This window comes from Lycorma delicatula, chromosome 5 (assembly GCF_047948215.1).
Source record: "Lycorma delicatula isolate Av1 chromosome 5, ASM4794821v1, whole genome shotgun sequence".
Taxonomy (NCBI): domain Eukaryota; kingdom Metazoa; phylum Arthropoda; class Insecta; order Hemiptera; family Fulgoridae; genus Lycorma; species Lycorma delicatula.
In genome coordinates this window covers 181,154,498-181,169,119 of record NC_134459.1, presented here as the reverse complement: position 1 = coordinate 181,169,119, position 14,622 = coordinate 181,154,498, and the positions used below count along the sequence as shown (strand labels likewise).

Sequence of the window (14,622 nt, the reverse complement as noted above, 5' to 3'; positions counted from 1 at the left end):
TAACCCGTTGGTGTACCGGTCAGAAACCAACATAATAGTGTTCTAATCTGCAGTACAGTAATCTCTAATTTGATTACCGGCTATGATCTAGCACTTTTAAGTCCTATATAATAACAGCATACATTGAAATCCATTGCAACTTGTGCAATGTTATAAAAATAAAAATTCAAAACAACAGCCTTCATACAGATGACTTCACATAAATACACAAAAAGTAACTGTTATTGTTAATTCAACTGACTTCTATGAACGCATCAAAATCTTGAACAGATATTAAATCATCACGGTCCATATCCAGTAAATGGCTAAAAAAGTGTTCCAACTTCTCTCTTTGCACAGGTGTCAAATATGTAATATTATCAGCGATATTATCACTGCTGTTTTCACAATTAAACATATTTTCATCATCGCTCGGATATCGTTTAACCCATGTAGCTGTAAAAGATAATGAAAAATTTGATATAAAATTTAAAAAATATTATTAGTTATTTAAATTGTTATATATCATTGAATATTACCCTTAAAATTTGAAATTTATCTCATATTTGTATCTTCACAAATACAAAATGCCAGTGTTCATTATTACAAGACATTTACAAACTGCAGTTATTAAAAGTATGTAGTAATTAAAGTATGGTATTAAGTATAATAAAGTATGTATAATATAAAAGTATTAATGTGAATTTAAAAGCAAAAAAAAAGTTATTGTGAATTTTGTAAATCACTAAAACCAGTTAATTTTCTAGTTTTACTGTTACCAAGTCCATTAGTTCACGAAGCAGCCACTGAGTAGCTGGATATTTACAATATACTGGTGCAGAATGTAGTACAATCAAACACTACTATTCAGATGAAATTCGGTACTAATGATCACTAACAATCGACTCAAACAACGATTACTACTGCAGTTTTCTTGAAACTGGATATGCAGCACACAATACCCAAGGTTAAAGCAGAGGTCCTACTAGACCCAGTTACAGATGAGACAATCAAAAACCGCCACAGACACATGTTCCTATTCCAAAGAAATAAGTTAAAAAGTCCTCTGAAAACTTAATTTTAATCAGGAGAGTATTCTTAACCAAAGAAATTCAAAATATGTATGCTGTCAATCTTTTGCAATAACCAAGAGGTAACTGCTTCTTGCTTGATTTCCTTTACATGGAAAAACAATAAACATCTCTAACTGTATTTTATCGATCAAGAAACTTCAAAAACAATTTTTTAGAAAAAACTACATAGAAAGTAGAATGAAATATAATTTATACCATGATAAAACACTCTTCTTTTACATCACTCTTCTTTCATAATATCAAAGATTCTTGAACGAGCAGAAAAATAATTATGCCGCATCCCTGATCTAATTTTATTTATTTAGTCTAATTAGATGTATGAAGGAACGGTTTAATAGAGTAACTCTGACAATGAATGAAGCTAAAACCTTCTTAATGATTTTTGGACTTAGTGCAAAGTCATTGCTTGTTAATATTAGTGTCTCTGCATGCACCAGACTACAGAATAGTACAACTACAATTTTGTATTCTGTAACCCCCTACTAAGAGAATGCGTAAATTTTTAGGAGTATTTATTGATCAGAACACAAAGGGAAACTACCATATTGCTTTTCTTTACTTGTTAAGAAATTAAAATCTATTGTCTATATAATGTTTATTCTTAGATAATATTATGCTTAACCTATAATATTCATTACCATTTACATATCCTATATATACAATAATAATTATAATTGAATTATATAATTATAATAATAATAATAATAATAAATAATATATATAAATATAGGAATTGTGAAAACAAAAAAATGTTGATACTGTGATGTTCTATTAAACTGGTTATTAGTATAAACTACACTCGGCCTCTATCGCTCAAGCTTTTCTCTGATACGGGGTAAATAGTAATGTAATTGTTTTTGTGTGTTCTACGATTTAATCTGACATTTGTTTTGTTATTTTGTAATAAATATTAATATTATATAGTATTCTGTTGTAAATAAATAAAGAAATAAAGGAACCGCTAAGGGGACAGAATTTTGATGACACAAGCAGAAAGGGAAATTCTTGGATCGTAGAAATGACTGGCAAAAACATTGCTCGAGGAATATCTTAAAGAGCTTTTACAAAGTGAATTTAGCTTGTAGAATCAAAAGTACACAAAACCCATTTCCATTGTTGGAAACCATTTCATGAGAAGATTTTGATAATTTTAAATAGTAACACCAACCGGATTGGTCCAGAGGTAAAATCATCATAGTAAATCAGCTGTTAAATAACTGATTTGGAAACCTATAAAGTCAGTGATTAGAACCTTCAGACTTGAAGGTTCTAAGGTTCAGATTATAATAGTATAATAGTTTAAGGTTTAGGTTATAAAAGTAACTACTTTGTTACTTTTTATAGATTTCAGTACTTGACAATAGGTACAGGTGAACTTTGGTCGTTGGAGTTCAATTAATCACACATCCCATGAACGGTCAACTTGATCCTGTAAGAACATTATTACATAATTATATTGTACACATTATTGTATACAAGACTATATATCTGATTTACATGTCATACATCCATACTCATCTCATTAGGCTAAGGGGTTGCTTACTGTTCACAAGTTGAACAGATTGCAACATACACATTAGGAATAGAAAAAAAATGGAATAGATATGAAAGCAAACTTTTGCAATTTTTTTTTACCGTAGTCTCCTTTTACCTCAATGTACATATTCTGTATCGTCCAAACTATTTTATACCATCAGAAAAATATAATTTGTCGACACTTCCATCATATTACGCACATTACTTCACTGGCAAATTTTTTTCCAGTGAGCTAGTTTCTCATATCTACTTACTGAAGTAAGTAAATTGCTACTCTGTGAGTTGGTACGCTGCCAGGATAATTTTTTTTCTCTGTTAATTACAGTTTTTTTTTTGCTTGATTTATGCAATCAATGTAATAAATGTGCATAAATTCTCCAGTTAGTTTTCTTTTTTAATGTTTAGCATATTTAAAAAAAAAAATAGTTGCCATAAACTTTCAGCCGTTACAACTTTAGCTTTTTTTGCAGCATTCTACCTGCTTCAATCTATTCTTATGGCTATCCTTTCATTTCTGATTTGATTGATGAGTCTACGTTTCATTAATAGATATAAATCAATGAAGAAATTCACTTGATTACATATATAAATCTTAAACACGGCCTACAAGTTTTTGTTTTTGATCAATCGTGAACAAACATAGCACCCATCTTGTCGATAGTCTTTTGTGCAAAAATTCATGAAATACATTATGCATATTTTAAGTTGAGATGTTCATAATATTAGCAACCGCATACTCCTTAATTTAACGATTTCTGATGTTATCTCATTAAAATGATTCGTCATTTTAGTTTTTGAAATCGCATTTGAATTTACCAAAACAAAAATGAATTGATGATATTGGTAGTACAGAATCACAGAAAACATTATTATTAAATTCATCTAATGACATTTTGATCCATTAAACCTTTTACCAAATATTTAATTGCTACACAGTAATTGTTTTTCTCCATCTTCTTTCTTTTTTGAAATTGTAACTTGTTTACGTCAAATGGCTACGTAACAAATAAACAAACGGATGGAATGTGATGAAGTTTTGATAGGAATCATGTGAAAGGTGGTCAAATATCAATTATTCATTATTAAAGCTATATATTATGAGGGTCAGTCAATAATTAAAGAAATAAATAGCTGTGAAGGTAAAACAGATGGTAAGAAAGTTATGATACTTTCAAACTGTTAAAAATTATGAAATATTGGAAAAATTATAAGGTAAATTAGAAAAGAGATCTTTTGAAAAGAAGAACTAGATTAATAGCAGTTATACTTACATTAAAACAAATAAGATTGTTACAAATTTGTTTCCAAAATAAATTTTAAGGATTTAAATTGTAGACTATAATTAATATATATAAAGCAGATATAAAAATACAGAATTAACAAAAATATTTTTACAAGACAGTAAGAAGTGAAAACATACTTTAAGTCGTATGAACAACTGCTGATAAAAAACATTATTTCTGTTGAAAATAAATTCCACACTAATTATAAAATCAAACTTTTTTTTTTAACCAAGACCTGCAGAGATAATGACATATAATGATTATATTTGTAAAACAAATGGATATAAAACACTGACTCATGTGAGTCAACGTCGATATGAATGCATGAAAAGTTACTGACAGAATTCTTCACAAAAATACACTTTATTAAGTATACAAAGAAAAAAAGCACATCATTAGACATAAAATACTGATGCCAAGCAACCATAAGGCTCTGGAAATTAAAAATAAGTATTCCAACTGTACAGTGTTTTGTATTGAACAAACAAGTTGTTGCTTCAAAGATACAATGAACACATATCAATACGGTAAACATTTGCCAACTAATGCGTAGAAGCAAATCACAAAACCGATAAAATTATCCTTAACCTTGATATTCTGTAAATTCAGAAGAAATGATCATATGTTAATTCATTTAAATATTACAAAATGCAGAAACATACATGCTAAATGGAGAAACAAACTAAATCTAATCTACTTTTCAACTGGATTCTAAATATGTATTTTCTTTCTAGCTGACATGAAGAGAAAATGCAGTAGCTCAAGTTTCCAAAGATCTAATGTCACTACAGCAAAATGTAAATACAACTGAAAATGAGTGATTTTTTTTAAATTAACATTATTAAAAATTAACAGTTTTCTATAAACTGTACCAAATAGTTCTGGTATATCATAGATCACTCATTTCAAAATATTTCTCTATTTTCTCTGTAGAATTTATAATTAATTAAAATTAAAAACAATCTTTTTATATTAGGAAATCAATTTAAAAGTAAGTAAAAGTAAACAAAATAAAGATGTAATGACAAACGATAAAATAAAATTACTGTTAAGTCATATTTTAATATTATGAACATAAATTAACCAAACTCCTCTCTCTAATGAATTTCTAGGTTACAAGAAAACATAATTTCATCAATACAAAGAAAATAGTAATATAAAAATTGATTCATATGTATCACCTCTAGAAAAATATCAAAATTCATATTTTTAAAAACAACCTATTAAACCAGAAGAGAAATTCATTTATAACAGTAGTAAATATATTACAGATCTGCAAAATTAGATTTTCATCTGTCATACCTGTATGTTTTTAAATGCTCCTAATAATGTTTTTTTTAAACTTCTAACAGTCATATGTAGCAAAAATGTTTTACACGTTTATTTTAAAAACTGTTTTGTTGCATCTACAGTACAATTACTTTTATTTAATTCATTTATTTAATATTTTCTTATCTCTTATATATTATAACTAGCATTCCTATCGCTGGGATGCTCATAATATTATATAACAGTTATAATATATATAGCACAAGTTTCACCCTTGCTATATGGTTACTTGGGTTTCTGATCATGTTCAAGGGTTATTTAGTTGGTGATAGCTCGCTTTGCTTGTCCTACCTGACTAGCCAGAGGGCTCTGCCTGTTGGACACCATTGTGTTCATTAAACTCATGTTGGTGAGAATTAGAATGATAAATAAAAATTAAAGCCTGTTCAACTTATAAAAAATATCAGTGGAAATCGCTTCAGACCAACAATTTGGTCAGTATAGGACCTGAAACTTTGACTTATCTAAGAATGTGGGGTTTAGAACAGTCGGCCGCCATCTAAATCATATTAGTTATAACTGGTTACCCACACAAAGTACAGGTAAAAATGTATTTTGCCCAGTCTTAATCTTTACCGAACAAACACCAGTAGGAAATGATCGTACTTTTTTCCTTTTTTTTTTAATTTTTTTAATTTCTTTTATGTTTTTAGTCAAGTAATCAGAGGCAGGTGCAGCCAGTCACACTACACATATAGTAGCAGTGGCTGAGTTGGTGAGCTGTCGCACTCCTTAAAAAACAAAGTTCAAAAAACCCAAAAATGATTTTTAGATATTTATCTGATGAGTATTTGCAAGCCCCAATATAATGAATATCTTGTTTAGTATAGTCAGAAATAGGGGAAATTTTTTTCCCCCAATTTCCCATGTCATATTTCCAAACTGTGTGCACAGTTTGGGAATATCACATAAGTGTCTGAGCCCTCACTGTAAATTTAAAGGAGGGTGTGAAACTGTAGAAAATGAGTCACAATAGGTGTTCAAAGACAACTCTGATGGATGACAAAATTTGATTGATCCATGACCGCATTTAAGGCAATTGGGACTTTATAGTTGATGAAACGGCTTCAGAAGAGAGTATGAGTCATTAAAATGCTCATTCTATTACCACAAAGCATTTCACCCTTCACAAAGTTTGTGCGAGGGGTGTTCCAAGACTTTTGACCCAAAATCAGAACCAGATCTGGAGGGAAATTTACCAAAGGCTCCTGAATTGCTTTTGACAAGACAGAAATAATTTTGCATCGATCAGTCACATGTGATGAAACACAAGTTCATTATTAAATTCCCTACACAAAATCAGCAAGTATGAAATGGTGTAAGAGTGGAGAGCTTTGCCTGATGAGGCAAGTTGTAAACGTACAATCTTAATACGTTTTCACCTGTAAAGGTGAAAATGCATCTATCAGCTGGAAAAGTTCTCACAATCTTCTTTTAGGACCAAAAAGGCTTATTGCTTGTTTTTTTCCATAAATATCGCACCGTGAAAGCTTCATACTACTGCCAGCTCTTGGATAAACTGCAAGCCGCCTACAGGAACAAAAGTTGACATCAGTCAATTATAGATGTGATTCTTGTTGTCTCAAAAACACACTGGAGGACATTGATTTCATAGTAACAGTGAAGCAGAGGACTTTGTGCACAATTGGCTCATGATATGTCTTCTAACATTTTATAAAGTAGGGATCTACATACACATGAAATGTGTAGAACTTCAGGGAGACTAGAACAGAAAAGACATGTAGAAAAGAAATAAATATGTTTTATATTTTTTTCTATACTAATGCCAGTTTATATTTGACTGACCTAGTTTTCAAAAAATCTGCTATACCCGTTTCTAAAATACACAATCATTTATAATAAAAAATTACCCCAAACGTGTACACTCCATCCATGATTTGTTGTAGAAGTAGGAGTGCAACTATCTTCTTCGTTTGCAATACTGTTTTCTGAGCCGGTTTCTGGTAGTGTTCGCCATCTCTTAAAAAGATCCTTTGTTCTATCTTTTGTTTTATCACACGCATGCCGCCATGTCATAATAAATTTTTTTGGTACACGACCAGTACTACTGGTACTGGCAGCACCGATTGATCCCCCAGAACCATCTTCAGCACTACCACTTGCACTTACATTTTCACCGGCACTAGCGCTGATACTGCATCTCTTATCTGAGCTAGATGTTATGTCAGGAGGAGCAGGTACAGTACTCATTTTTGATTCCACACTGTCATCCACCTGATTGCTATCCATAATCTGCATAAAAAATTAATGAGTTAAAAAGTGGTAAACTAAAGCGCTAAAACAAAAAAAAAATTAATTATTTTGATCTCTCGTAAATACATTTTTCAGAATCTTGAAACATGATTTATATAAACTTTCTTGACGTCACCACCAATCTTCACGGTAATCATCTTATTAGTGAATGATTTCTAACTGATTATGCTAAAAATATATTATTATTGATAAATATTTTATTAAAGCATCGCGGCTGCAAAATAAATTAAATAAACTAAAATTTGCTTTTATGTCTTCTTTTATTACTTTCATGATGTGCACAGATCATTATCAACATGATTAACACGTGATCTTTTTTTACAATAAAAAAGTATTAAATTTTATATCATTACTAGAACAGAAAGAGCAAAAATGAGCTTTCAGTAAACTATTTAAAACTTGATTACTAGTTATCAGATTATTGTGCTACAAGCGCAATCATTAATTTAGTCTTTGTAAAAGAGGAACAGAATATTAAATTAAAATGTTGAATATTAATTCATGGTATTCTATATTAATTATAGAAAAACTTTTATAAATCAAACTTTGCACAAAGATTAACAGCACATGAAAAAGTTAGATGCAAGTCATAAAAGACCTGTGCAACCATACTCACATGAGTAACTTGAAATTCACACACACACACACAAAAAATTGAAACAAACACATTTAAATCACATATACACACACACACACACACACACAGAGAGAGAGAGAGAGAGAGAGAGACTTTGAATAAATCATAAGTAACAAATATCTTTCTAACCCAAATTGAGGAAAAATTTTTAAGCAGTACAGTAATTTAATAATATGGTAATAAAAAACTGGCAAAGGGCATAATAAGGACGTTTCTCATAAGCCAAAGTATGAATTACATGAAAACAGTCCTACTGCCTGGTTTAATAGAGGTAAATATTATTACTTTTTTAAGAATAAGCAACTATTTTTTTAACAAGAGTGCACATTCATAAATATAAACACACAGATAAATTAAAAAGTTTAATTTCCTAGTCGGTCTACATAACTCATAATTATGGGCCCCCAAATTAATAAAAAAAATAATAAAAGAATGTGGAAACAGTATCGGCAATACCAATAGCGACATCTATAACAGGAATTACAGCAAAATCTTTACGGGGAACCTAAGAAAATGAAACATTTTTGCCAATATCCAATTTGAGAAGGAATAATTGTTAAAAATGCTTAACAGTTCAACAGTTTCTAAACGAATAATTAGAATAATCCTAATTTAGTAAGTAAATAAATAAATAGGAGTAAACAATTTATTGTGATGAGAGAGTATAATACTTCATGCAGATCACATAAGGTTTGGATAGGTGATTTATTTTAAATAGTAATGTATGAAATAGCGGTAAGCAATTATATGAAGGTACTGAATAAATAAAATATGTAAAAATAAATTCATTCAAAATAAATTTAGGCACCATAAATTATAACCATTAAAACAGAATAATTATATACCGCAAAACTGATGATGATGATAGTCAAAGAATCAAGACTAGAAAAAATAATTAATAAAGAAAGGAAATTTTTTGGACCTAAATGTAAAAATAATCAAAATATTTTAAGATGAAATGAAAATATTTACCAGAATTTGAAAACATAACGGACTCCATAAAAAAAAGAACACTTTTAAAGACACTTAAAGAGAATGGAAGACAAGTTAATAAAACGAATCTTTAATTATCTTTCTAAAAATAACTGATTTTGAGAATCGAAAGAGATCAAAAGGAATTAAATATTACATAAGAAAAAGTCTTTGGACTGAAATAATTCCAGATATAAAATAAAATAAAAACCAAAAGAAAAAAGAGAAGGAAATTTACCAAAGTCAAGGAATGAAAAAGTACTGGCAGAAAAGGAAATAAAATGCAATTTAAAGTTGTTTTTTAATGTAATCCATAGCCAGTCCCAACAAAATAGAAAAATAAAAAAATGTAGCACATTTATAAATGTAAAACTTTCACAACTATTATTTTTTAGAACAAAACCGATCGTAAAAGAGGTAATACTTTATCGCCGATCCACTTTTAATGCTTTTTTTAATAGACTCATTTACAACCATGAATGTTTTTTTTTAAATCACTACTTCATTCGATGAATTAATTTAAAAGTCGCTGAATAAAATTAATTATCCGATAATGAAGTCCTTATTTCATTTCAATAACATTTTAAATAAACTCTTCCTTTGCTTTATCTACCTCTCAGGTACTGCTAGGCATTGAGTCTATCGACCAATTTCTACATTTATCATTGATTCCAGTCAATCTCTTAACCTCCTGATACCTATTCCTTTTCCCATCAGCAATTTTCTTCACATACTTTCCAGATTCAAATGTAGTATTCACAGATACCACATTTCACAGATATTATGTCTGTTCTTCATTCGAGCACACTACATATCCAAAACATTTCATCTTTATTGATTCAAGAAACTCCGCTAATGGTGTCTGAATTGCCTCCACACTATGTAAGAAATATGTTAGGGGTAGCACTACCATAGTTCTTTCTCATCTTTCCAATATTTCTTCTCAAATAGCTCAACTCAGCACTAGTTACACAATTCCGATGTCTAGTGTTGACTGGCCAATTTCCACACCATTTACTAATACAGATAGGAATACCAACTAGTACAATTGTGCCTTTATTTTATTAGAGACCTCTCGTTTACCTACAATCGCATTACTTATCTAATAATAGACGGATCTTGCTTTCTGGATTCTCTGTTTAATCTCTCTCTACCTATTTTGCTATCATTATAAACTCTTGGATACTCGTAATCATTTCTTCCTTCTCAAGCAGTGTTCATAGTGCCCATGCCCTCAACAGTTTTACCAACTTTCATAAATAATCTTTGCAACATTAATCTTTATTCCTTTATCTTCAAGGGAACTCACCCTTTCTATAACACATGCCTGTGAATCTTCATAGGTATTACTCAACAATATGATGTCGGTGTACACCAGCGTGTGCATCACCACAGGTCTAAGGTTCCAGTAGCCAGTACTGTCCATTTTGCTCTTTGTTGGCACTGCTTAATCAGATCACCCACAAAGACTATAAATAAAAGTGAACTTAGGTTATCGCTTTCTTTTATTACTTGGTTCATTCTAAACCCATCACTCACTTTTCAATCTACTGTGACATACATATAACAATTTCTATATATACTCTAAATAATCCTTATTAGTTTCATGCTTACACCTTTGCTCTACGGCAGTTTCAAAATTTCCCTTTTAAGTATTGCATCAAACATAGCCTTGAGGTCCAAAAAGAGCAAGGTATAAATCACTTATGTAATTGGAAATTTTATCAGTCTCTATCTTAATGCGCAAATATACGGTCTTTGATTTGTCTATTGATAAAGAAATTTGTTTGTTCTTCCAATAGCCGCTCCTCCACTACTAGTCATAACCTCTTTTCAATGATACTAGTACATCTCTTCAGAGCCAATGGTGACAGACAGATGGGTGTATTAGCTGTTACAACTTACTAAACTTTGTTTTACGTCCTACTCCTCTGGCAATTTTTCCTGGTACAGATCATCTTTGAAATATGCTAGATCCATTTAACACAATATTTGTCGCCATAGCTTATTTCTTCATTTAAATTAACACATCTAATAAACTCACAAGTTCTTTGAAGAAAGAACTTATAAGTTTGTATGAAAATTGAAAACAGTAATTAGATGAGTCAATATTAAAATAATTTTTAATAATACTCTTCTATTCCTAGTTAGCAAAACTGTAAAATATTCATAATTTCTAGATAAACAAATAATTACACTAGTAGCAGAATGATTCATTAGCAAGTAATGCATTATTAGAGAGACTTCATTAAAAAAAATCCTGTAACTCCATTCAATATGTAGATCTTTATTAACACTTTCTGAATTGTGAAGCGATATGGACAACTTAAACACATCTACTTTTTATTTTCTAATTTATTGTGTATTTTGTGACGCTGCTTTTATCAATGTTTTACCATGGTTAATCTCGATCCATCTAGGCAAATACTGGAGCAGTATCTTTCTTTATCTGTGGAATAGTACCTGATGTGATCTAGATAATTTACAATTTTATAACAACCAGAATAAAATTTATCTATTTATTAAAACAGCATTATTACTCTTTCTATTCTTTTATTATAGAATTTTTTATTATAAAAATCATTTATTAATAATTATGAGTTAATGACATAGAATAGTGTAAGAAAGTACTCTAACCGTAAATTAAAAAATAGCATATAAATTAAAATTAATTTTTTAGTTTAGTTTTATATTATGGGTAATAAGTGCTTGGTAGTTTTAACAAATTTGAAGTTAAAAATATTGTGTGTGTGTGTGTGTGTGTATATATATATATATATATATATATATATGTGTGTATATATATACATGTGTATATATATATATATGTGTATATATATATGTGTGTGTGTGTGTGTGTGTGTGTGTGTGTGTGTGTGTAATCTGAAAATATATTAATATTTTCAGATTAATTCCTTATGCTTTAAATTTATATGAAACAAGAATTTTGAAGGCAATATCTGATTTACCAAAGAGATTTACCAGTAACAATGTACAGTACATCCTAAATAAAATAAAATGTATGCTCCATATACTAATCATAACGGAGGAGTTGAATCTTAGCCTTTCATCTGGAAAGTCTCAGATCGAATCCTGGTTGTCATGGTTTTTTTTCATATGACACTTAATCCATACCTACACAAAAGCTTCAAGCATATGTTGTAGACATTTTATTTTTGGCTATAAAATCTTGTTTCATTCTGGGAATCAAACTCAGGGACCCAACAGTATAGTAGCCAGTAATACTGCATAGTAATTACACCACCGGCAATGCTAAGCGCTACATTAAAAACACGGCTGAATTAAAAAACAATAATTACATCAGTAAATACATAAGACATATATACACAAACTTAATGTGCCATATTATGCACAAAACAATAACGTGTTGGTGATTTTTTTTTATATTTAAGACTACAGCCAAGAAGAGACAGAGGACTGTAATTTTTTTTAGTTATAATTTTTTCCCCGTTTATTAAATTCATTCTGTAACATGTACATAACTATTTTTGCAATGTACGATAAGTATAAACGGGAAAACACTTTAAGGTCGGTTGCTACGGCGTCCTAGTAACATCAACAATACGTAAAAACTCACTTCACGGTCGGTTAAGCTACAACCGTAAATAATCAATATTTACTATAAACATATAAACAAACACTAAAAATCCAAGTCATCTAAATTACCTTAAGCCAGACAAAAACAAAAAATGATTTGCAGATCGGACAAAAAATTTATTTATTGAAATGAGAGATAGCGTTTAGCTAGTTCATAAATTACTCAAGGTATCGTGTGTGGAAAAAAGTTTTAAATAAAAATTACATGACAGTCAACAACTAAGTACATCTCTATGACTTAGGTAGCAAGGAAATTATCGGGAAAAGAGCGCACTAGCGGGCGGGAAAGATTTATATTATTTGTGTTAGCAATTTAATAACTTCAGATGTGACTTTATCCTCGCGTTTAGTTTAATACGAGTTTAAAAAAAAACTAATTGCAAAATAAGATATATTAATTTGTCAGTAATAAAAGCACTGATTTACACAACATAAAGGTATCTAAAATAAAATAATGTAACGTTAAGAATATTTTCGTAACAAGATTGAATCGTACATCGTAAATTAGAATATTTATCGTTTTAAATTTTTGTCGTATATGCAAATTAATTACGACAAAAATTAATAAACGGTTATTACGTTTATCGGTAACGAATAATCGATTAAAATTTATAAATAAAAACTGATCTTTTCCGTAAGCGATGTAAAAACGGGTTAACTCATAAGGGGAAACTAAATTAAAATTCCTATGAGATGCGCAGTGTAATTTATACGTATTTAAATATTAGGTTACTAAAAATCGGATACCTAGAAGCAGCTCGTTAAAAAAACGATCGAATAAAATGAAATTATTAAAAATATCGCTTACATTATTTAATTTTTGGTTTCAAAATTATTAACTAACAATATCAATGAAAAAAATAATTTCAGTCAAATCCACCTTTGACTATAGATAAGGTAAAGTTATGAACACGCAAGCTCGACTGTTGTCAAATCGCTTAATATGGCCAGAATATACGCACAAAAATAAATAAAAACGAAATGACATGCTAATAACTTAGATAGTTACACACTCGTTACATGTAAATCAGAAACTTGTTGTGGCGGCACAGCAGAGAACTAGCTAACACTAAAACTGCATCTTAAGTAAAGAAAAAAATAATAATATTGCGAGGCAGAAATACGTGCAGCTATACAAACGCAGAAACTGTAAGAGGTTTATATCGAACTAGCGTTGGCAAGACTGGGACGAGATAGCAGCAGTCTAGCCCACACCGGGTCACGCTACGAATAATTTAAAACACGAAACGACCTAACCAACCCCCCACTTACCCACCCCAAGGACTGCATTACCTTTTTACAGTACCCTTTCCCTTAGGCGATAATAAGTTCATACGACCAGGAGCTACGAGTTTTATATACTCCTATAACTTGTACGTAATTTTTCAAACGACTCATCGGCCGATCAAGTTCAAGAAAATTTTATCGTGAACTTGTGATCGAGAAAAGTTACGGTTAAAATAAAAAAAATTGTTCGATTTATTATTTTCTATTAGTTAATAACATTAAAAATTTAACGGCATTTATTTATGATTTTTATCCGGTACAGAGCAATATTTAAACAATCAAGTTAAAGAAGCCCTGGTTGAGAAGACTTTGGTCGTGGAGTCAAATTTCAAAAGGGTTTTACTCAAGACCGATCAATAAACTTTAACTTATTAAGTTGTATTCTGTTACTACATACTGTAATATAAACTATCGTATAAAATAATTTTTCAGAATACAGTACACTTTTACCGACAAGTAAAATCATTAACTAATTAGCAAGAACCGGTTATTTTCGATTCTATTTTTCATAATATATTCTATTAAAATGAACTTTCATTATACTTGTTTAATAATTAATCTGTTTAATTTAGACTTGTTTAATTATAGTCTGTTTTAATTTTTCACTTCAAAT

The 14,622-nt window shown here is 29.8% G+C and overlaps 1 protein-coding gene across 3 annotated transcripts in view; it reads right to left on the bottom strand.

Moving 5' to 3' along the window:
* The window catches only part of LOC142324603 (uncharacterized), a 31,974-nt gene extending 18,101 nt beyond the window's left edge, over positions 1–13,873 (bottom strand). Inside the window, exons 1-3 of one of the 3 annotated variants that reach the window (XM_075365449.1) lie at positions 13,736–13,873; positions 7,093–7,474; positions 242–435 (exon numbers count right to left, since the gene is read on the bottom strand). In XM_075365449.1, coding sequence (XP_075221564.1) covers positions 242–435; positions 7,093–7,471 — 573 coding nt within the window. In that variant the 5' untranslated portion in view covers positions 7,472–7,474; positions 13,736–13,873. Of the gene's footprint in view, positions 1–241; positions 436–7,092; positions 7,475–13,602 lie in introns of all 3 variants that reach the window. The other 2 variants (XM_075365450.1, XM_075365451.1) reach the window with 2 other exon arrangements.
* Between the last annotated feature and the right edge of the window lie 749 nt (positions 13,874–14,622).